Consider the following 25240-nt stretch of genomic DNA (forward strand, 5'->3'; position numbering starts at 1 on the left):
CCTCGACCCCAGACACCACCTTCCCTCCCCAGATCGCTGCTGTCGCCTCAGTGACAACAGACCTTGGGTGAGGCCGACCCACACTGGGCGGGGCAAGCCGCCCTGGAGAGTGCGCCGATTCCAGCGTGGTTCATTCAGGAACAAACCAGACACACCGGAAGTCATGTGTAGCCAAGGATCTGGGCATCCCCCACCCAGTCGAGCTGACACATAAAGCAACCCCCAGTGTTTATTATTCCCTTTGAACCCACTGGGCCTTGGATGCAAGCATTCCACCATTTCCTTCCTGTGTCTTCAACTCAGTAACAGGGGTGGGCGGCCACGGACGTGCACAGCGCCGGGACCCAGAGTGAGCCGGAGTGGGGTGGGCCGGGCCTGCCGCCGTGGAGACCAGGGCTGACAGGTCAAAGAGGGTGAACTGAGCACGGGGCCGGGAAAAGCCAGCCCCGCTGAACCGAGGACGTCAGCTTGCCGGCCGGGCCCCGGAGCCCAGCGTCACCGCCGCTCACGCGGCAGCCAGTGCTCGTGGCCCTGGATACGAGAGCTCGCGCAAAGGACCCCAGGACCACCATTCAGTAAGAAGGCACACAGGGCGAGCATCAGTGACTTTTAATGGTTCACATTGTTTTTATTTTAAAAAGAATTATAACAAAAAGAAACATGGAACTTAATATGTTTTGATAAATCGGGCAGTTACAGAATCAAAACCAGGCGAGGCCATAAAGTGTGATCCTTCCCGTGGGGGCAGAACCGTCCACTCTACGGAGCAGGGAGAACCACATGATTCGGCTCCATCGTCTCACGCTGCCTGCTGCTCTCACTTCAGAGACCGACAGACGTGGAGGCAAGACAAATTTTAAAAAATAAATAAAACTCAACACGGTCAACTGCCTCGGTTCCCCTCACCATCTCCCCTTCTGGCGTCTTTGTCTCGCACATGGGGGGCGGGGGGGGGGGCGAGGCAGAGCCCCGTGGGACGGGTCGGGTGCTCTGCTGACGGAATGCCAGGCGGAAGCCTGGGTTCCCTGAGGTGACCGAGAAATGGACTGTGACTCTAGTCCTCGGTGTCGTGGCTGAGGAACACGAGAGCGGGGGGAATGAAAAGGGAGCTACGGGACCCGCTGGTGGGAGGCCTGGTGTCCACGGCACACGTGTACAATCCAGCTCAGGTAGCGAGGAGGTGGCCCAGAGGTAGCCCTTACTGCATGCACACGGAACCCCCCGACGGCGGAGTTCGTGCCTCTCCGCAGTGACGCGAGTTGGAATGGAAACGAGGCATAAACACTCCGGCCAAGATCCCACCAGGTATCGTCATTCGTTCAACAGAAGATATCAAAACCATTTGGTTTTTAAACAAAAATCCTTCACATCCACCTGTGTTCAAAAATAGTAATAACTTATGCTATTAACAACTTCCTCAAAATAGTAATTACCACAAAGGAGTTAAATCGAAAGTGTAAGAAAGAACAACCTCCCTATAAATGTAGTTCTTAGGAAGAGACAGATACATATTATACATGAAAAATGAAGCTGTGATATTCTGTGTTTTTAGCTTGAAGTTAAAGTTACAAAAAAAAAAAAAGGTTGTAAGCCAGTGTTAGGTGTTGCGGCTCACTTAGACCAGCATGCAATGAGGGAAAGACATTTACTGTGTTTCACATTTAGGTGTGTGTCTGCCTCCGTGATCAATGACGATGGAAATCGTGCCAGGCTGCGAGGTCCCATGCAGTGGAACAGCGCCTCCAACGGGCCTTTTCCTTTCCCTAAACAGGACTGAAACTCATCGTAACTAGTGGTGCAGCACTCGGGGGCGAGTCTGGCCACCAATCACACATCTACTCGCCTGAACGTGTAACTTATCAGGGGAAACGATGCCAGACGGGTCAGGGGAGTGGCACAGACCATCCGAGTCCAGGGGACGAGCCTACCACTGGCCGCCAAGGGAGCTGAATCATGCCTCTGGAGCAGCGAGGCGCCCAACGTGCGCCCCTGAGCCCTGACCTGCTTTAGACAAAACTCGAGGGCTCAGGCTTCTCGTCTCTAGTATCTTTAACACCTTAGAGAAAATAGAAAACAAGAACCGGCCTCAGGAGCCGGACAAAGAGAGTAAGAAAACCTGCAGAGGAAGAAGGGGCATGCGGAAACTGCTTCGCCAGTCGCTCCATCACGGCCCACCGCGCGCGCGGGTTTGGGCCCGGTGACTTCATGGACGCATCCCTCCGATGCACTGCCGAAGGCCAGTTTCGAGTCCATCGTGGTGACCCCAGTGTGACGCTGCTTGCCTTCCATCCACCGCCTCCTGCCCGGGAGATCCAAGGGGGGGCCTCGGGTGATGTTAGCACAGGACACGCAGGTGCCAGAGCCCAAGACGCTTCCTAAACACTTCACCTTGGATGTGGGCAAGGAGACCCCGGAGGGATGGCGTCTCGGCAGCAGCATCCACACCGGGGCTTAACCTCAGCAGCCAGCCTGCAGGATGTTGCCCCCGGAGCGCTTGGTCACCGACAGAGTCGTGAATACCTGCGGAGGGAGACAGCACGAGATTCTCAGACACGCGAGCAAATGGGTGACCAGCGAGTCAGTAGTTCGGATCGCACTGTCCACGCCAGGGAGTGCGGTGTTTACCGACATGGAAGAAACAGAGGAGTAATGTGAGGAAGGGTATCCTCAGCTTCTCCAGAGGGTAAATGGGGAAAAACATTTTAAAACCAAAGCAGAAGAGAAGAAATATTTAGATTACATCTAACGTCAAACTTTCTCAGCACGAGGGTGACTGGAACGAGCTCCCCGGGCCGCTTGTCTCTTCTCTAAGAAGCGGGCACCGTGGAGACTTCTGGGCCTGTGGAAAGGTGTGTAAAGTGCACTGGGACCACCCCCCACGGGCCCGCCCGGCCTGGGGAGCTCTGTGAGTGTGGCCAGCGGCCCACACGTGCCACCGCCTGGCCACTCCCTCCCACTCCCCGCTCAGTCGGTGCGGACCACGCTCCCACAAAGTTCTTCCCGCTTTCCTTTGTAGGTTTTTTAAAACTTTACACGAAAATGGCAGATGGTGTATGTCCTCTTCTGCTACCTGCTTTCTTGGCTCACACTGCATTTCTGTAACCCAGCCACATGGAAGTTTTGTTCCAGTTCTTCCACTTCTCACTGAACAGTTTTCAGTCACTGTAGTGTCCCATATGTGCGTTGTACTACAGTATCCAATCATTCGAGCAGTGAATGTACTACAATCGCTTATCCGGGCTCCTCTGGCTGGCCGTCCTGGCTACTGCCAATACGCTGTTTGCAACACGCTCTGTGCCATCCAGGAGTCTCCTTGCGCCCAGAGCTGGAGGTGCAATTGCTGGGTTGTTGGGTAGGTGCCACTACGATGTGACTGGATTTCCAAGGTGCCCGACCAAACGGCACGCTCACTTGCAGTGACCGACGAGTTCTCATCTCACATCCCTGCACACATTTGCTGCTTATGGGTCCGGGGCCTTAATTAATAACACCTTTAGGCAGCTTTAACTTGCTGCTGCGCAAGATGGCCTATACGTAAAACAACAGTTCTCAAACTTTCGTGAACAAAGCCTATTCATACTGATTCAAATACACAGAAATTATGCAAATTGGGTGGACCTAGGGTAGGGCTGAAGGATCTCATTTTTAGTGATAGCCCCAAGTGATTGGCTGTAACACAGGTTGTCTTCGAGCCACATGAGGATTTGTCCTGCGACAGCAGTGTTGCAACCCTAACCATCAGCTGTTCATCTTCGTAGTCTCACCAAGTAAGAAACACACACAAAAACATAGTATTTCCCTATCTAGAAACAGATTTCTATCCCTGGCCTAATGGAGTAATTGGCACCAAACCAACTGTCTCTGCTAAAACCATCAAAAACTAGACAAAACACAGGAAATAATTACTCCAGATACCAACCAACAGGCAGTGGGCTGAGGGTCCCGCAGGAGGAGCAACAAGCAAGCCGAGGCTTCGGCAGGCCTGGCCGTCTGCCTGGAGGCACCCACAAGCCCCAGGGAGAGGAGCCCAAGGGAAGCACAGACGTCTTGGTGACAAGGAGGCAAGAGTGGACACTAGGGAGGCTGAGGTGGCTAGGATTCGGGGGGGCTGACTCCCCCAGACAAGGGAGCTACCCAGAGAAAGAGCTCCAGAAAGCTGCATGCAGGTCCGTTGTCGCTGGCTGAATACCAGGATGCGCAGGTCTGGGGGCAGGACCTCGCGAGGCCCGGGGAGAAACCGCAGCCCCAGAGCTGTGGGCTGAACAGCTGCCAGTGCCCAGCCGGGACTAGGAGCAGTCCCGGTTCTCACGAGCTGCAGTCCAGAGGCCTCCCCGAGCCCCTGGGGCAACCACCGGAGACCCCAGAAAGCCACGCCCAGGCAGAGGGCTAAGCATTACTGGCCCTGGAGTAAAAGCTACTCTAGACTGCCCCGGCAGAGCTTAAAACACACCTCCCAGGGATCTGGTGAGCCACTAGGACGTTAATGGTGCGCCCCAACGAAACCCGGGTACCCGGCGCAGATTCGAAATGCTGAAAGGAACAACAAAAAACCCCGTCAACCTAGAACTCTTTAGTCAGCAAAAAAAAAAATACTTCCACGAAGACAGCAAGATAAACACATTTTCAGACAAGCAAAAGTTGAGTGATTTTGTCACTTACAAACAAACACTACGAAAAAATGTTCAGAGAAGTTCTTCCAGCCGAGAGCAATGGCAACAAAGGATGACACCTTCCCCTCCAAAGGGGAAACAGAGTCACCGTCACCTGCCGGGCGCTCAGCACCCACCGCTCTTATGAACCCCCCTCCCTTTATGACTTGGGGCAAGAACGTCCCCCCTCCTGCCAGGCTGGGCTCTGCACCCCACCCCTCACGTTCTGGTTTCGCACACCACTCGCCCCACCTTTTTATCCTCCACCTTGCTTTTTCCCGCGGTCTTTCTCAGACTGTATGTATCGTACCACAGTCAGTCCTCCCTCAAACTGAGGATCACCTCTGTCACCAATGTCTCCTCTTTCAGCCAAACGTTAAGCTGTTTGGCATTTACAGCCTATTTTTGCTCCCCGTGTCACTGAAACCCGGCTGCCATCCCCCCATTCCGTGGGAACACCCTCCCGCAGTTCATCATAACTTATTGCCGCACCCAGAGGACACTGTGCAGACTCTGTTTCACACGGCCTCTCTGCAGCATTCCGTGCTGTCGACCTCACCTGCCGCCTTTTAACAGCTCTTTCTTCTTGTTGTTTCCTTGGCAGGGGTCTTTCCCGTTTCCTTCTTTTGTGGCTGGTCCTCGGCCATGGCATGGAGGTGCCCTGAAACACCGATTCCCCAGCCCCGGCAGTGGCCAGAGGCCCTGGGCTGGCTGGCTGTAGCCCTCAGCCACCCCAATGTGCCGCACAGACACTGCCACTGTCCACGCGTGCAGGACACTGCGAGGCCAGAAAGCACTGCCCAGGGCTGCAGCCTCTGCTCCCCGCCCACCCTCAGATACCTCCTAAGTGAGTGGCTTCATTCAGGCAACACTCCCTTTTAGGCAGATGAATCTGCCATCCCTCCAGCCAGTGTCTCTCCTGAGCTGCGCACCAGTGAGACCTCACCGACACCTCTGCGTGGGTGACACCGTAAACTGAAAATGCCGGGCACGGAGCCCGTTACCTTCCTTCCCCGAGCCCCGCTCCTCTCAGAGAACGGCACCACCACGACTTGGATGCCCAGGCCACACACCTGGAGTGGATTATTAATTTTCCCATCTCTGCTACTATGATAGGTAATCAATTGTGAAGTCATATGTCTACACTATCTGTTAAATCTGATGTCTCTTTGTGTGAACACGGGCAGTTCAGGTCTTCACGATTCTGACCGGCCACTGTGAGGTTTTCAGCGTTTTCACCCCGCTGTGACCACCTTTCATGTGGAGCACACGCTGCGCACTCCCGCCCTGTAGGGACACTGACCTGGGGGCTGGGCTTGCCCTGGCCAAACATACATGTGCCGAAGTGGCACGCACTACTCTTAGCGCCACGTGTGCTCTCCTCCCTCCCTCCCCTCTGCCACCTGCCAGCAGTGCCCCAGGGAGGGGCTGCGCCATCGGCCTGGCCCTGCAGTGAGGATGCATGGAGGCGGAGCTGCGGCTCACCCAAGATGACCAGACAGCCCTGGCAAGGAGTAAACCGTTGCTTTTAGAGGCAAAACAAACCAAAACCAAAACACCACCCAAATGGTCCGCCTACACTGCCTAGTCACGGAAACACAGAAAGGCTCGTGTTCAACAAATGAAGTTGAGACACATATTTGGTCTCTGAGTACAACCAGAACTTTAATCCAAACCATTCTGGCTGCACTGAGTGAGCTGGGCAGCAACACTGGTAAGATTCGGCCGAGTCAATCAGTCCTACCACCCTGCCTACACGGACCACCCTTCCGAGGCCCGTAAGTGTCTCGCTGAGACTGGGCACCATGGCTCATCTGGGTGTGCCTTGCGTGGACTCATGGAGAGCCTGCGCCCTTGTTGGCGCCCCTGGGCACGCAGATGTGTTTTTTAGTTAGCTGCCCCTTTGGTTCCTGAGAAACATCTGGTTCCCTGGCTTTTATTATGAGGAGGGAAAAGAGCACACACACACACACACACAATCAAGGCCACTCTGACGTACACAGATCAAAACAGCAGGTATCTGCATCAAAACTACTGTGGAATAGAAGGGGAAATACTGTTGTGTAAAGGAGGGACAACACTGAGAAAAACCCTTGGGCTGCTACTGTAGCCCTAAACCAGTGACACCAGTGACAAAGCTTTTCCCCTTCCGTACATACTAATATGTCACCAGCACCTCAAAAATTCAGACCCAAGTAATAATGGCCAGTATCGGAGAAGCATTTAACATAAGAAGCCAGGAGAAACTATTAACAATTCATGTCCAAACAAATAATTATGAGAAAGATCCTTGTTAGCAAAGATATGTGAAAATCCCCCTTTTGAAATAAGTTAGCTCCTCTTTTATACTTAATGCACAAAATTTTATACTCAAGTTTGGAACATTTTCATTAGCACTCGTAAATTCAATGCTGATGACACTGTAAGCTAGTACAACTCTTGGGAAAAGCGATAAGGTTCCATCGTTTAAAAAATGTGTTACTGTGGAAGAGGAAAGACAATATTCAACGGTGAAGATAACTGCGCCAGAATGATGGTATCGTAGGCAATTGAAAATAGCATCAAACATGCTCTCTTTTCAATTCTTATGATGGAAGAAAAAGAAAGAGCCAGGGAATGTATTCAAACAAATTTCAGGCATGTGAATTTGCCAGCCTGACTCTTCTTTCTCAGGAATTAATTTAGAAATAGAACTCGTGGCAGATTTGGATAGAAACTGAAACATATCACACATGCAACTGAATAACAAAAGGAGAGTTATCAATTTTTCTTATACTGATTTATGTTTACAAGATGGGGGAAGTCAATATACTGCCAGCATTGAGTCGTGTACATGACAAATCCAATGGGACAATTTTTACAAAGATTTTATTTGCACATAGCTGCTTTATACTTTTCCTAAGAACACAATTTTGCAAAGTGAGAATAGAGGCTGCCCCTTCATGCTTTTCTGTCCAAAGCACAGAACATCATGTTTCTCTCCCTCCCTGCCACTCTCTCAAAAAATAAATAAAATCGGACACACACACACACATAAATAAAATCAAACACACACACACACACACACGAGGGTCAAACGCTGCTGCAGGCTTCACCTCACCTTCACATGTGGCCCTAACACCTCCAAGCCTCACGAGACCCCCTCACTCTAGACTGGGATTATGTTGACTATTAAAACGAAACATTTAGCCCTGGTTGGTGTGGCTCAGTGGATTGAGGCCTGTGAAGCAGAAGGTCGCCAGTTCGATGCCTGGTTGGGGCACCTGCCTGGGTTAAAGGCCAGGTGCCCAGCACAAGGCATGCGATAGGCAACCACACATTGATGTTTCTCTCTCTTTCTCCTTCCCTTCCCCTCTCTAAAAATAAATAGATAAAAATCTCTAAAACAAAACAAAACATTTGATGGTGGGCACTGAAATTCATTTAAAGACATTTTACAGGGGTCTTTTCTAATGTTCTTTCTTCTTGAGCTATTATATTTCCCCTACAAATAAACTTGATTAGTTGAAATTACTACTCTGAATGATGGACAGTCAGTTTCCCATTCAATTACTGCTGCTCAGCTGTCTGGAGTAAATTAGCGCCACACCATCTTCGCACTGAATAATGCTGATGCACTGCTGATGCTCCCAGCCTTATGTGCTGACACCAATGGGCGTTCAGTCAAAACGAGCGCAGTCCCCTCCTCTTAGAGCAATCCTGGAAGGAAGCCCTTTAGAAAGGACTTTGCCTCAAAGAGCAAAGTCTCAACTGAAGACTCTGTCGACGTTCCTAAGTACATACTCTTCAAAACCAAAGGCTGCTCAACTGCCCGAGTTATTTTCTCAAAACGGTATGGAAGACGTTCCCTCAGTGCGTCCTTCTGCCCCCCACCCGCAGCTGGCCTGAGGGCTGTGACTACTCCTAGAGCTGTGCTCAGGGCCAGCTTTTATTATTGTTAGTTCGAGTCCATCCAATGGGCTGACATTTGTGAAATTCAATAACAACGTATTAGGAAAGTAAGTTTTTAAAAGCCATAAAAATGAAAACTCAATTTTGAATGATCAGATCAGACGCTATCAGATTACCCTTCAAGCTCCCAAACCTCTCTTCATTTCCGTCCTTAACTCGGCACGGGCGGGGAGCGAACGTTCCGTGGCCGGCACTTTGCACAGCACCCCCGCACAGTGCGCGGCTTCACACGACAACACCGTGCGTCCGGTCGCCAGTCCACACCAGCACCCGGCATTCAGCACAGAGGAGAGAGTCCCTCAAATCCTCTGCCTATCAAATTTCACTTGCCCTTGATCAAGCAGCTTTAAAGAGATTTCCATCATCAGGGGTCAGAGGTCTTTGTTTTTTCAAAATTTAGTTTCTAAGCAAATAGTTCATGACCAGGGGCATAGAAAAAAATCCAGAGGTGCTTTTTCAAAATACACACCCCTCCCTACCCGCTTTGAAATACTGTAATGATGACCTTTAGTGAAGCCACACCTCTAACGAAATACCCTGGGGAAACCCGCCAACAGATGTGACAGTCACTGATCACCTATCGCATGCCAGGGACTCTCCCAGACACCTCCACTTCCCGAGTAACACTGCTGCTCACCAACCCTCTGAGCGAGCTCTCACCTCTGCTTTATTTCATGTGAGACCCAGCTCCTGAAAAGCTGGGTGACAGCGCCAGGCTCAACTGCTGGGTGAGATGACAACCCAGGTCTGTGTCTCCTCATGCTCACGGTGCCACCCGTAGTCATTTCCAGTTTTTATTCAATGTCAACTACTGTAGGAAGGTCTGTGGAAACGGAGTATCATCTGTACACCGTGGTGCCTCGGGGGCCAGGCAGCTTGGGTTGGAGTCCCCGGCTCTGCCACTTCCCGGCTGGCAGCCGGGGGCGAGTCCCTCAACCCCTCCGTCCTCATCTGTGAAAGGGAGAGACACTGCCACCTGTCTCACGGGCATCTTCTAAGGGCCGAGCAAGTGAATGCACACGCTGCAGAGCCCCGGACACCCACCGCGGCCCTCGCCAGCATCAGCGCCACTCTCGGTGTTTCCCCTCGAACCTGCTCTTCTTACTGCTGCTCCCTGCTTCAGGCCACAGATAGAGGAGTCGTTTCCAGTCCCTCCCCGTCCACATGTCCCAACGCTGGCCGATGCTATCAACTCCACTTCCTGTTTCGGTGTACCAGTGTCTCTCAATTTCCACGGCCACCACCCCAGTTCGGGCTACCACTCTTGCCTCTAGACGTGCCTCCTCCAGTCCGTTTCTTAGTGAGCAAGAGTGATTCTTCTCCATGTCGTATCTGATCCTGTTATTCCCCTGCTTTAAGCTTCTCTCAGCAGAACCCAGTGCCTCAGGATAAAGTCAAAATGCCCTGCACCCTGGCTCACAAGGCCACACGCGACCTTCCACTTACTTCTCCAGTGTGTGTGTGTGTGTGTGCGCGTGCGCACGCACATACTGTATTTCTCAGACTATAAGATGCACTGCCCTCCGCCCCGCATTTGGGAGGAATAATGGTTGTTAATGCTGCTGTTGAGTTCTGTTTACATTTACATTGGTGAAATGTTATGTTATTTATGTTATTAAATATTTACCACGTTTTTTCCTTCAAAATTTTTTTTATTTTCCTCCTCTAAAACTTAGGTGCATCTTAAGGTCCAAAAAATACAGTATATGTTTTTTTTTAAACTTCTCTCTAAGCTTTTCGAGCTACAGCAGTCTTGAGGGGCTGTCAGTCCCTGAATGAGCCACGCTTGCTCCCACCGAGGGCTTTATTCCGTGTTCCTTCCGACTGGCCAACACCAGCACAGCCTTCCCGGCCTTAGGCAAGCACTCCCTGCCCGACGCCCCTGCCCCAAACACCACTTGGCACTATTACTCCGTCTGAGGGCCTGAGGCACTGAACTGTGATGGGCACTTCACCACCTGCCTCCCTGCTCTCCATTGCGTCTCAAATCCCTGCTGCGTTCCCAAGCGCCCAGCACAGTGCTATGTGCATTGCTGCCCAACGCTTTATCTCATTAATCACCCACCAGCTTGGAAAAAAGGAAGAGGTTGTGGAAAGCCCTAGCAAAGCAGTGGAAATTAGCTTCCGAGCTTCAAAGTCATCAGAGAGAACCAACAGATGGAGATGCACAGAGGCAAAAGGTTAAAAAAGGGCTCCCTAATGAGCCAGATATACCAGGGGGATCAGGCACTGGCCTGGCCCCGGCTTCAGGACGACACCCTGCCTCTTCGCTGCATCTCTGTCTGGCTGCTGGCGGCCACCCTGCCAGATGCAGCCCGCTCACCGCTGCCTGCATCACAACACAACGAACACTGCCAAGGGGGATGGAAGGAGCCAAGCCCTTGGCAGTCTTCGAACCAGCCCAGTGAAAGCAGAACTCAGATAAAAAAATCAGACACCCATAAGTAAACTGGAAAGTTAGATTTTCCTTCACATTGGGGATGACTGTGGTAGCTTTTCAGTATCTTGGACTGGCATCAAGATTTTTAAATATATTCCTGTTGTGGGTTGAACGAAGTCTCCCAGAAGGGTATGTTCAAGTCCAAAGCCCCAGAACCTGTCAACGTGACCTGATCTGGAAACAGGGTCTTTGCAGATGAAACCAGGTTAAGGTGAGGCTGTAATGGCTTAGGGTGGGCTCTCATCCCATGACTGATGACCTTGTAATAAGAGGAAAACTGACACAGACACACAGGAGACAAGGCCACGTGAAGACGGGGTCGGAAATGGGAGTGATACGTCAGTAAGTGAAAGAACACCAAAGACTGCCGGCAACCACAAGAAGCTCGAAGGGGCAGGAAGGGCTCTTCTCTGGAGCGTCTGGAGGGAGCGTGGCCCTGCCGATCAGACTTCTGGCCCCCAGAGCTGCGGGAGGGTAAGTTTGCTGGTGTAAGCCACCCAGTTTGTGGCACTTTTTTTACGGTAGCCCTAGAAAACGAACAAGCTCATTAAAAGTGTTTTCGGAGAAAAAAAAAGAAAAAAGAAGTTAATTGGCTCTTTCCCTAGGCAGAGAGTAACAGTCTTAGTCATTACACTGAATAAAAGATATTATCACGGCACATTCTTTAAGAAAATTAATCTAGGCTCTTTCCAATTTTTATGTTATATTTTTTTGAAGCTTAGTTTTAGTTCACAAGACAGCAGTTTTCTGTGACTAATGCCCTAGTCGCTGACCGTGTTAATGTTTTATGCTACCATCTCAGCTAGGTGCACAATGATTTAGGGGACACGATCTCTAACACGGCGGCACAAAAGAAAGAAAGAGTTTTCCCAAGTCCTGACGCTGACCTTCCCTAATCAGAAGAGAGTCCAGGTGTGCAAGGGCAATCGAGAACAGAGAGCAACAAGTCAGCAGGCTGTGAATGAAATTGGGCAGGAGTGCGTGTACGTGTGCGAGCACAACACACACTGTGCAGACCACTGGCAATGGTGGCCTGGCGACAGCGGCACTCTCAACCCCACACTTGAGCCAGGATGAGACAGCGCTTCCTGGTCTTCACCGAGTTCTCCGGCAGAGACGCAATCCGTAGCTAACAGTAGGCATCACGACCTTCGACTCTTGAATAGTCACTGACAAACGTGAAGAATCACTGACATGCAGAGGCCCAGAGGGGTCAATTTCCGATTCTACTCTCATCTGTCTAATCTTTTAAAAGCATCATTCTCACATCTCATTCTCTGATACCTAAAGCTGAAGAAGCACACATATCATTTGGCCTCGAGGTGGCCTCAAGATAACTAGTATTGAAGATCTTTCTGGGTGTGAATGGCATTATTAGCTGACAGCCATGAAAATAATTTAGAAGACATGGTAAGTAGAAGATTTAAGGCACATGGCTATCAATCACTCTCATGGCTTTTACTGTTTAGCAGCATGACAGTACCACCCATCGGGAAGAGGGAAACGCAGGTTCTAGAGACAAGGCCTTGTTCGGAGGTGTTCTCACTCACTAACAAGCTGCAAGGAGGTACTGGAGTGGCCGGAGTACAGCAGAAAGAGCACACTAGCTGCGGTGGCCTAGACCCGCCCCCTGTAAGCCTGGGGATGGTGTGCAGGGCTCTGCAAGTGTAGGCGACCCACCTCCGCACAGACGGGGTGGATTCCGATGGTGCTGTCCAGCTGCTGCTTGGTCAGTCCGCACTTGATCGCGGCTGCGAAGCCTTGTGTGACTTCTCCAGCGTTTGGACCCAGGACGTGGAAGCCCACAACACGTTCCTAGGATAGAAAATCAAGTAATACAGTTACACTGGTATTTTTTCCCCTTAAGGGCCTAGAGTATTTCCCCAGTCCATTCTAAAAACCCCATTCAGAAACGGCCAAGGTCATACTCGTACTAATGCTTGCTGTTAAAAGCCATTTAGGCTGAAGATAACTCCAACGTGGGCACAGACAGAGTGTGGGGTCACATGGAGCAAGAAGGAAAGAACAAGAGCTGGCCACGAGTGACAGTGAGGGGCAACATTAAAAGCAAAACTGTCTGCAATTCCAGAAACATCACAGTGTTCTGAGAAACGTTTTCAAAGGGCGGCTGTGTCCTGATCTCCTCTACCTGGCTGTCTCCAGCCTCCCGGTACACTGTGGCAGCTGAAACACTGAAGAGCACTCTATCAAGTCAACAGTCATTTCAACTCAGGTTTTGGGGACAGATTAAACTTAAGCCCCTGCCATCCAAAAACATTTTTGAAAGCAATAGAAAAATGTGTGGCAACTCTGAAATACCTGTGTAGACATTACTTTCAATGAATTCTAAGTCCCAGACTCGGGACAATCTCTGCCAAGAGCAGAGAAATCCATTGCCCCGTTCAGACTTTCAGAGCCAACTCGAACCCAGCTGGCCTGCCCACTGCCCAGTCTCCTCACACCAGATGTGGTGACACAGGCCTTATCTGAGGCTCCCTCCCTCTGCAGAGAGCAATCAAGACAGTCACTCTGTTGCCCAAGCACTGTAATATGTTCCATGTTGGACTGATGGGACTCATCCTGACAATCAGGGGTCGAGTATATGGATAAACGAAGCATATTCTAGGTCTTAAAATATCTACATGTACAGCTAGTAATATGAATAGATCTCAAAAAATGACATTAACAACAGCTCTAGCCGGTGTGGCTCAGTGGATTGAGTGCCAGCCTACGAATCAAAGGGTTGCCAGTTTGACCCTCACGGGAGGCAATCCCATGGTGATATTTCTTTCTCTTTCTCCCTCCCTTCTCCTCTCTAAAATAAATAAATAAAATCTTTTAAAAAATTAAAATAAAAAACAAACAAGTTGCAAGCCTCTGTTTAGCTGAGGATACCACTCAATTAAATCACAATATATAAAGTTTATGGATAAAATATGAACAGGCGAGACGCTCCAAGTTCAAGACCGTTGCCTCGGGGTAGGGAATAGAGGAGGGGTACAGGATAACGAAGGACTACAAAGGACATGGGATAATGGTAAACAGCACAGAGTCTACCTTGTCCAAGTTTGAATTCCAGCTCTGCCATTAACTAGTACATGCCCTGACACAATTTTTTTAATGCATCTAACATATATTTAACAGAACTAACATCCCTAGCTAACATATACTCACACAAGTAAACTTTTAATAAAATTTGTCTAAAGAGGAAAAAAAAAACATCTAAGATTGTTTCTACGCCAAGTCCACATAGCTCACGACGGGTTACCCCAGCGTGTTCATGCACTAAATGCACGTGACGACCCTCTGGGCAGAGGACCCAGGTGCTCCTAGGACCCTGGGCTCTGCAAAAAGCGACATGCTGCTGTGCTCCTGTCTGGAGCGATAGCTTCTAAATAGGACATATGGCTTAACTGTATTCAAATCCAAGACAAAAACCTGTAAGTCTGTTAGGCTTTTAACATATGGATTCTTTAGCATCATTTATATTTTTACTGAGGGCATTTTCCTTCAAGTAAGATCCCAGCCAAGTTAAAAACACCAGTTCTTATGAGATTTGGTGAACACCACAGAGCACATGTACGGACATGCGTGTGTCTGGGGCTACAATACAAACTGAGGGGGCAGCAGTCGGAAAAGCTTGAAAACCAACGATTTATACAAGTGCTTCGTCAGTATGGAAACAAATTGTAAGGTCGAGGAGTTTGCTCCCAGGCCTTCGTTGCCCACCCATGTTACATGTAGCAGCAAGCAATAAAACCTTAAATCACAACCCAGTTAAGCCTTGGCCAGGGAGCTCAGTTGGTTGGAAACGTCATTCTGATACGCCGAGACTGTGAGATTGATCTCCGGTTAGGGAACACACGAGCAGCAACCCACGAATGCATAAATACGTGCACAACACAACTCCACGTCTGTCTGTCTGTCTCTCATCAATTAAAAAAATAATAATTATTATTTTTTTCTCCCTTGTGCCAGCTGCTTTAGGGTACAACCTTGCACTGCTCCTGTTCATTATTTTTTTGTTGTTGTCATTATTTTTAGATGATCAATGACTTAAGTGGCTCCCTGTCATACATGCACAGAGTTCTCAAATTCTCCCTCTGGTCCATTCACTCAGCGCGTTTAACTGCTAGTCCACGTAGTGGAGCAGAGGGGAGATCAAGTGCGCCGCTGCGGCCCCCGCCCTGGCGCGCCTGTGCTCCGGGGGGACCAGCAGGTAGAATGGTGAAGGAACTCAACGTGCATCGTGTGACCAAAACAGAGCCACGTACTAAAAGCAAAATGAGGTCAGCTGAGAGGTTTAAATGAGAACTGTACTTACACTGTCTTTCATGTTGCAGACTATTTTTGCATAGCACTTGTTGCTATCTCTTGATGGAACCGTCCACTCCAGCGGCCAAAAGTAGCTGTGGTAAACCTAAGAAGACAAGAGCACGGTGAGACCCGCCGTCTGCAGCAGCACGTCTGCCACACCAGCTGTGGCACGGAGACAGCGGAGGCTCTCCAGTGATCGGACTTGCATTAAACAGTAAAATTCACACGGAAACGGACTCACGGCCGCAGAGAGCAAACCGATGGCTGCCAGAGGGGAGGGGGCTCGGGAGCTGGTGACAAAGGTGAAGGGACTGAGGAGTGCGGGCCGGTGGTAACAAGACAGTCACGGGGATGCAACGTGCAGCACAGAACACGTCCCTGGTGTTGTGTAATAACCACGCATGGTGCCGGGTGCGTATTCGACTTCTTGGGGGGATCATTTTGTGAATTGTGTAATTGTCTAACCACTATGCTGTATACCAGAAACTAATGTAAAGTAATATTGAATGTCAACTGTAACTGAAAACTAAAAATTAAAAAAAGAACACACAAACCAACAATAAAATTTGTGGAGTAAGTAGGAACCCAGTCAGAAAGCAAATGACTGTAAGCCCCTGTCGTGAGATCCTGTTGCTAGCCTCTCATCCCTTAATGACATGTCAGGCCGGAAAGACGAAACCCTAAGTAATAACCAGCAGGCGAATGAGAGGAAGGGGCCATGTCATCACTTGCTGTCTTGCGTTAACATATGGATTTAAAAAACCGAAAACCAGCACTATCTTGTTACCAGAGGGGAATGACCACTTTGGGCAGGAAACAAGTCAAGTGCCAGCAACAATGACAGCAATTACCTAATTTTCTTGGTTAAGGCTTCCAAAGAAGTTTCCTCCTTCGGCACTGCTCACAAAAAGTGCAGAAGGGAGGCAGGGGGGGCGGGGGGATGGGCCAACGGAAGGACACAGACATCCTCACTGATGGTTCACAAACTTAAGTTCTGCAGGGCTAAAGGCATTTACTTTCTCCAACTGCTGGGCTCAATTCAAAACATATTGTATGTGGTGGGCTGCCTTTTAAAAACACACTGATTAGGTAGACATTATAGTAAGTGTTCTTTCACATTATAAAATGATATGAATTTTTCTTAAAATAAGGGTTACTAAATTGAATGTATAGTATTATAGTGTCACAACAATTACACACGAAAAAGCGATTAAAAAAATTACACCCGATTACTAACAATTATTGTTATAAACATAACTATGAGTAATTATATGAGGGAATCCTACTTCCCTTACATATTTCAAAATTTCAACTTCCAATAAAAATTTCAACTCTTACAATAAAAAATGCAAATTTTAATAAAACAAAACCCAAAGACAGTCTGTCAAGAAGTAGAATGTATAATAAGAACCTTAAAATGTAAATACTTCTTGATAGGCATCTATTCTCAGAAAATAATCAGAGAAACAGATAAGGGATAATGAAGAAGTTCATTATTCTATTAATATTGAAAAAACGTAAACAGCCTAATAAAGAATGGCATAACAAATTACTATAGAGCATCCCTAAAAGGATATTACACAAGCCATTTTAAAAATGGTGAGTTTCGGGGGAAATGCTTACGATCTAATGTTAATTGTAAAGTAGGACTGAAAACCGCACATAACTTAATCACACTTTTACAACCATTTGAGGCATATGTACCTACATAAAATTATATATCATATAATATATAGAAATACACAAAACTATTTAGAGACAAGAATATGCCAAAATATTAATTAGCAACTATCACTTCATGAACTAAAATTTCCTTTTTTATATTTTCTTAATTTTTCAAACTTCCTATAATGAGGATTATTATTTTTAGAATCAGAAAAAGTTAATAATGTGTTAGGAATAGACCACGCTATTACCTGCCACTATTAACGTACATAATAAACACAAAGATTGGCCAGAGATTTAAAATACACTCGCATCCTAAGACCTGGTCTTTGAGAGGGTTCTCCTAAAAGCTTTTCCCCAAACGATTTAAAAAGCAGCAGTCACGTTGTGTTGCATTATTTGTGTATACGAAAATAGTGTACTTTGTGTGCATTTTCCTTAAGTATATGATAAAAGGTGAGTGGTAAAGTTAATGTAAATTAGATGATAATGGTAGAGGGGAAAATACCTAATAGAAGAGTAGAAATATAATTAACTTTAATTTTTTTCTTTGTAGTTTCCCCCATTTTTCTTATTTCTAACAATATTGTTTTAATTTTAAAAAATAAACCAGTAAAAGTGGTTCTAAAAAGTAGTATTATTGGGTCAACCGATGAAGTAGAAAAATGGAAGGTAGATCAGATAAGTGTATTGTATGAATACATTAAGTTTCCTAAACGTAATAACTATCCTGTGGTTTTATAAGAAAATGTCCTTGTTCATGGGAGATACATACTAAAGTATTTAGGAATAAATATTTAGGAAAAACTTAACTTGCAATTGGTTCAGGAAAAAAATACAAGCAGATACAGAGAAACAGAGAGAGACTATGAGTGTAAAAAACAAATGGGCAAATGTTAACAACACATAAATCTGGATAAGGGTATACAAAAGTTCTTAGTACGATTTTTCTCCTTTTCTGTGTGCCTGAAATGATTTTTAACTTTGAAAAGCCCGTGGTAGTAACTAAACAGAGGAGTAAAGAGAACTTACCTCAATATTTTCTTCCCCAAATTTCTCCACGGCTTTCTCTTCAGAAAGACCACAAGCGCCATATTCCAAAGGAGTAAAGACAGTGGTAGGAACATTTTCATAGTCGCACTGTTTCAAAACGGGCAAGAGTTAAGACGAGAGAAATTGTAACTCAAGAGGGGTTCATAATTAGGGGAGGGAAGCAGACTAATACATTTCCACCAAAAGTATGGGAAGCCACCATCCCAGAGAGACATCTACTACGCAAGAACCGTAAACTCATGCGACGGAGTTTCAGCAGAGGTGTGAAGTCACGAAGAAACGCTTCACGTGATGTTAACTACAAAGACAGACTTTCTCTCCTTTTAATAAAGCGGCCAGAAATAACACAAGCGTACCCAAAGCTGCTGGTCTCGTTACTGGTGACAGAAACCAACAGATGTCTAAAAATTAACTAGGTAACACATATTAAGAGTCATAAAAATATTTTATAACTTCTGACCCAATAATCTCACTCTTAGACATCTATAATGATTTAATATGGAGGAAGAGCGGCATGCATTAACTGAGCCATGCTGTAGCTCTCCTCAACAGTGGCAGTATTGGAGTAGCTTTAAAATGCAAATAAGGAAGTGGTTCTACAATATATACATGCAGTGTAACATTATGCAGCTATTAAAATGAAATGAAAACCATAAAAACACAAATGTTAATGATTCTATTTCCAAAGCGCATTTTATGTAAATAGGTGCAGATGACAAAGGGATGCTGAAGTCAAAGAAGTTGTAAAATGCTGTATTAAGCAAATAAATAGGTTTCTCAACCATCAGATTTCTCAGAGCCTTTAACATACTCATGCAAATTGTGAAAACTGTTATTATGTAAATGCAAAATATGTCTGTAAATGCTATGTGGTAAAAACCTACCCAGGCACATTTGCCCCTACAGGTGGGGTTATTCTGCCTTTAAAATATAAGAAACTGAATTCTCACTCTCTAAAACAGTAGTGTGAAATCTTTAAGTGTGCCTCCCCTCTAGAAATAATAAATATAATCCTTTCCCTCTAAGAACATAAACCTCTGGAATTCTGACTCAAAAGTAAAGACAGACATCCACTTACAGCCATAATGGTGTATTAGGGGCCAGATTTACCTCCCTGCTTTAAACAACTAGGAGACCAGACAAGGATGACGCAATGCCTTTTAAACACCAGACAACAGCTACAGGGCAGAATGCCACTGGGGGCGAAGCTGCACAAGGAGAACTCTTGAGGTCTGCAGTGAGGTCCTCCCGAGGTTTGGGCTGAGTTCTGCAAATGTGCCAGAGGAAAGCACTCAAGAGCAGGGAAAGAGCCACTGGGAAGCAGTGGGGCCCCAGCCACCAGAGGTCTAACGGCACTGGAAACGCTTCCGGTTCCCACGGCCAGGCCAGCGTAGAAAGAATTCATCACATAAGAGGAATGGAGTAGAGACCTTCAAAGGGCATCAATTTAGCAGCGAAACTAAATCATCTCTAGATGACAGGTTGCTGTTGCCAGACCCGAAAGAAGCTTAAAAGCAAGTCACAATGGGACAAAACTAATCTTCGGTAACTTAAAGGGCTGTGTCTGAACAAAGTCCCACACTGTACAAAGCAACTCAACAAAGCCTAGCACTGAACGATGTAAAACTACGATATCTGCATCCATCCAACAGCATATGGACATGCAAGGAACACGCAAACCAGTACCGTAAGAAAAATCAACTAATAGAAACAGACACTGAAAAAGAGATGATGGAATTAGCAGAGGACATTGAAAGAGCTAAATATGTTGTCAATGGCTGAAATTATGCAACTAAGGTAAAGGAAAACCACCTGCTGAAGGAAAATAAGAAGAAAACTTATTTTAAATAAATGAAAAAAACAATTTAAAGCACCAACTACACAAATTGGGATTAACAGCCCAAGACAATGCAGAAGAAAAAAGGTCAGTGAACTTGAAGACATCGCAACAGGTTCTCTGAGGAAACAAAGCACTGAGATGGGGCAGGGCCGGCTGGAGGGCGGGGAGGGGACACAGGAGCAAAGACCACAGACCCATGGGGCAGTATCGAGTGAACCAACAGTCATTAATCGGAGGCTAAGGGAAAATTTAAAAAAGGGAAATACAGAAAAAAAAATAACTGAATGACTGAAAATTTTCCAAATTTGATGAAAACTATAAACAGATAAATCTAAGAATCTTAGACAAACCACGAGCAGAATAATTATGAAGAAAAGCATACCAAGGCATGCAATAATCAAGTTGCTAAGAAAAATTTAAAAATCTTAAGAGAGACAAAGATAAAAAAGTTTATTTTCTTTACAATCTATGCAACCGCAAGATGATAGGTAAATTATTAAAATATTTAAACTAACACCATAAACCTAGAACTTTATATTCAGTAAAAACATCTTCCAAAAAATGAAGGCAAAATGAACGTATTTTTCAGCCTTGGAGAGCCCTATCCCCACGCCATTCCACGTCTGCTTCCTCCTTGAGTATTCTGAGTCCTCGAGTTTCCTTCCTCCCTTCTGTCCACTCCTCCTCCCTTAAAATTTTAGATATAATTCACATATCATAAAATTCACCTTTTCAAAGTTTCCATGTCAGTGGTTTTTCTGTATAGTCAAGAAGTTATGCAACTATTACCACAATATAATCCAGAAAATTCCATCATCCATAAGACACTCTACACCCACCAGCAGTCACTCTCCACTCTCCGCCCTCACCCCTGACACTTCAGTTAAAATAAACTAAAAAAAAAAAAAAAAAAAAAGAAAAAGAAAATAAAACCAAAGAAATCACCACGAGCAGAGAGACATACATTCAATAGCCAGTTTCATGAAACATACCTAAGAGTTTCAGCATCCTACACTGACTTCTAAAAACCACATTAAAATATTCACATAAGGCATTCAACACTCCAGGAGCTGCAGACACATGTTTAGAAACACAGGGAAATACAGCCCGAGTACCGGTGTAAGCGGCTCTGCACATTGCTACTGTAACCTAGACCCCCAGACCCTTTCACACAGCCTCCACAGGTGCCATAAAAAGAGTTCTTAACTTGGTAATGATAAAAATTGATAGAAAACGCCACCATTATGAGTATATGAAACATAATAGTGCTGAAATCTGATTGACCAAGCTCATTTTATTCTTAGTGTGATTCCAAGAGTGACCATTTTCTTAACAAAGTCATGAAGGTACGGCGTCCTTCACCGTGTCATTTGGAACTCAGCTAATGAAGCACGTCTAGGACGCCATCATCAAAGTAACTGAGTTACTGGAGACCTGGATAACCTCCCAACTTCCCCGAGACAGAGAACCAGGAGCTTTGTTGAAAACAGTGCTGCGGCGGGCGGCGGCCGCGACACTCACCTTGACAGTGGAGCCCGCGTACAGCCTCTGAGCCAGCAGCCTGCCCGCCTGGATGGCGACCGGGGTGAGCTCCGGCTTCCCCTCCAGGATGTCGCCGATGGCGTAAATGTAAGGCACGTTGGTCTGCTCCTCATCCGTGACAGGTATTTTTCCAGTCCTGCAAGTCCATTCGGTTAAAAATAGGCATTAATTACCATTATTAATTAAGCAGAACAAAATCCCCTTCATCCCCAAGAAGCCCCAAACTGGGACTCCAGCTGAGGCAATGTTCTAATGTATTATCAAAACATAACAGCTCAGAGGAAATGAAAGCTTAGAGATAATTCTCCCTGCTCTTTTGAAAATTAAAGGAATAAGAAAACTATTAAGAAACCCTGGGATGGGAAAGCTAGAACATGGTGATTAAGAATAAGGACTCTAAATTGTAATAACCAGGTCTGTTTGTTATTACCTCTGTGATCTTGGGAGAGCTATTTACCATCTCTAAGCCTCATTTCCCCACCTATAAACGGGAATAATGAATGATCATGGGGATGGTAGTAAGAAAAAGAACTCCCTCCTCCGTTACCATAAGGGGTTGTGAGGACTGAATGACGATCCCTGTAAAACAGTCAGCACAAGAGTCCATCGCTCACAGTAAGTACAGGATAAATGTTAGCTACTCATATATGAAATCTAAACCTTAGAACCCATTGGCAACAGGCTAGCAGGTTATGAAGAAAAAGGAAGACAAAATAACCCTCACAGAAAGACTAGAAGTCTCTTCTCCTGAATAAAAGTGATTCCTGCAAGGACTGGCAGCTGGCCATGACCCCGGGGGGCTTGCCGCCCGCACCACATGCCTCTACTCGGCTGTGAGGAAGGGGATACTGGGCAATGCTCCGTGCTGCACCCACAGCAGATGCCAGAGTCTCAGCCATCCAGTGCGGGGCTACAGTCCAGAGGACCTGAACTCCTAAAGCACTGGAAGAAGTAAAAGTTTTCATACTTGCAACTGTCACTAGAAATGTGACCACTCGACTGACCCTAAAACTTGGTAGCTTTAAACGTGGCCCCAAAAAGTGCACACCTACAATTACCTGGGGGCTGCAACTCGTTCTGTTCGCATTAAAGAAGCAAAAAGCAAGCCACTGCAGCTCTCACTTAGATTTTGAAAAGAAAAATAAATGAAAGTAAAGCAAACAGAAAATACCGTGAGTGGCAACAGATTTTTTTCTGAGCTTAAAAAGGGAATTCTCTATGATAAAATTAACTTTAAAAATCTAAAACTCCCCTGGCTGGTGTAGCTCAGTAGATTGAGTGCGGGCTGCGAACCAAAGTGTCGCAGGTTCGCTTCCCAGTCAGGACACATGCCTGGTATGCAGGCCACGGCCCCCAGCAACCGCACATTGATGTTTCTCTCTCTTTCTCTCTCTCCCTTCCTTCCCTCTCTAAAAAAATAAATAAATAAAAGTCTTAAAAAAAATTTAAAAAAATCTGAAACTCCAGTATTAATCAATATTAGAGGAATCTAAAATAGTATTCAGTAAGATATAAGAAAGATTTTTCTCTTACTTTTCATTTATCTTCACCCCCACGGCCTCTAAGCCAATGTTCCTTGTGCAGGAATCTCTTCCTATTGCCAGCAACACCTGAGAAGTGAACATACAGCAACTATCAACAAAAAGACTTTATGTGAGTCATTTAATCATTATTTTTTCTGCTTATTAAGCCAACCTGATTCATCCATAACTAGAAAGAAATAGTTCACTAAGAAAATAATGCAAGAATAATGCAAGAGTTTAAACAATTACAATCTTTAAAAAAATCCTTCATATGTGATATAGCAGAAATCCTTATCTATTTCTTATTTAAAAAAAGGGAGTTTAAGCCACGTGGTAAAAGACAAATAACATATGATCTCACCTTTAACAGGAATCTAATCAACAAAACAAACAAACAAACAAACAAGCAAAGACACTGAAATTGAGAACAGGCTGACAGTGACCAGAGGGGAGAGGGGAGGGAATTTCAGGGGAAGGGTTTGCAGGAGCTAGTATAGAGGACACATGGACAATAACAAGGGTGGGGGGTGGATCTGGGAGGAAGGTGGGAAGGGCTGGGGGGATGGACTGGGATGGGAGTAAAGGGCAGAAAACTGTACTTGAACAACAATTAAAATTAACAAAAAAAAGAAAGAAAAAATCCCATTTGATATAGGGCAAAAAAAAAAAAAAAGAAAAAGGGAGTTAACAATTCCTTAATAAACCTAGACAGGATTAAAGACAAAGACAGCACGATGCATGAATGAATTCAGTTATTTTAAATATTGAAAGTGACCGGCTGGGGAACTGAAAGGGAAGAACACGGGACAGAGAAATTCTAGCTCATTTAAAAATGCCGATGCTTTTTTGCAGCCATTTGAGAAACAACATTTTAAGTTTACACTGCAGAAATCTGAAGCTATCCCTGTACCTCAACAAATTATAGTGTCACAAATCATAATGGGAACAGAACCAATGACCTTGCAAACAGCAAACAGCCAACAGCCATTTTAAGTACCCACAAAATTTCTGGTAAGCACACTATGTGCTCTGTAACGACGTGCGGACCTGGGTCCCTTCCTTACCGTGTTGTACTCTCCTTCGATGATTTCGTCACTGCTGGTGGACTGAGCTACCACCCTGAGTCGGCCTGGTGCCCCTGCTTCGATCTGTTCAACCTACGAAAGTGATAAACTTTTACTCCACAATAAACACCTGTGTCACGGTGGATACTTATGTCCTCCCTTTCTACCTCGCTAACCCACAGTTAAAACAGAAAAGCTGGCCTCAAAGGTCTTTTAAGTCCCCTCTCTCTAACCTTAACATCATCAAGATGCTGTCATTCTCTCATTATCCCCTTTCCTCGTTGCTTACTGTTCCCAAGCAGAAGTCAGAGAAAAGAGTGGAAGGGAAAGCCCGAGGAAGCAGACTGCACGTAATCCCTAAATCAAACCAATGACTCACTGCCCGGTAAGTCACCCGGAACCACTAATCCCCAGTAGAGCCACTGCTGCTCAAACTCAAGAGGTTTTCTTGGCTGCAGATGACCAGCTTTGTCTCCAAGGGTCAGACCGGGGGATGGGTCGGTCATGACACAGGCGACATCTAAAAGCCCTAAAAACCACCGTGGGCAAGGAGGTGTGTGCGTTTACGGAAACCTGGTAAGAATGCTGGGAGGAAGCGGGCAGCCCGGTGCCGGTGCCGTGCCCGATGAGACGGAGCACACCAACCCACCGCGCACAGCGGTCAACAACGGTGACTCACAGACCGGGCACCGACGACCGAGACCCTATTGCCTGGAGGCTTCTGCAAGAATGCAGTGACCCTCTGATGTCTCCAAATGACACACAGATCATGGGTTTCTGTGAAATATTTACTGGGAGAAATTCATCAACGTAACCTGCAATTTCTACCTGACCTTTAAAATACAACCACTCTGAGTGGAAAAACTGTCAAGGCTGATTTTATTTTCAATATCAATTAGACAGTAAAGATTTACTTCTTGAACTCCCTTTCTTACACAGCTAAGTCCCCCTGAACATACTAGAAATGTCTTTCCTATTTAATTTAAGGTACAGTGTTCTAATCTTTGGAGAAAAGTTGAGTTGGTCCATGGCTTAGATTTGCTTAAAAAATGGTAAGGGCCTTATCCCACCTCTAATTCATTCCTGCCTTCCTCACTTTTCAGTCCTGGTCAGGCCATCTCTGTATTTCTGCATTTCTGCATCTCTGACTTCTGCATTTAGAACAATTTTGTTCCCCACGTAATTTTTGCTCACAC

At 46.3% G+C, this 25240-nt stretch overlaps 1 protein-coding gene across 1 annotated transcript in view; it reads right to left on the reverse strand.

The window, feature by feature from the left end:
• Nucleotides 1–603: 603 nt before the first annotated feature.
• TXNRD1 (thioredoxin reductase 1) overlaps nt 604–25240 on the reverse strand; it is a 53411-nt gene continuing 28774 nt past the window's right edge. The window contains exons 9-15 of the mRNA XM_045826379.1: nt 24045–24137; nt 22991–23067; nt 21437–21593; nt 18055–18162; nt 15365–15460; nt 12721–12855; nt 604–2520 (exon numbers count right to left, since the gene is read on the reverse strand). Of these exons, the coding sequence (XP_045682335.1) occupies nt 2458–2520; nt 12721–12855; nt 15365–15460; nt 18055–18162; nt 21437–21593; nt 22991–23067; nt 24045–24137 (729 nt within the window). The 3' untranslated portion in view covers nt 604–2457. The remainder of the gene's footprint in view (nt 2521–12720; nt 12856–15364; nt 15461–18054; nt 18163–21436; nt 21594–22990; nt 23068–24044; nt 24138–25240) is intronic.

This window comes from Phyllostomus hastatus, unplaced genomic scaffold, assembly GCF_019186645.2.
Source record: "Phyllostomus hastatus isolate PE091 unplaced genomic scaffold, TTU_PhHast_1.1 phas_scaffold_755, whole genome shotgun sequence".
In the NCBI taxonomy this organism is placed as follows: Eukaryota; Metazoa; Chordata; class Mammalia; order Chiroptera; family Phyllostomidae; genus Phyllostomus; species Phyllostomus hastatus.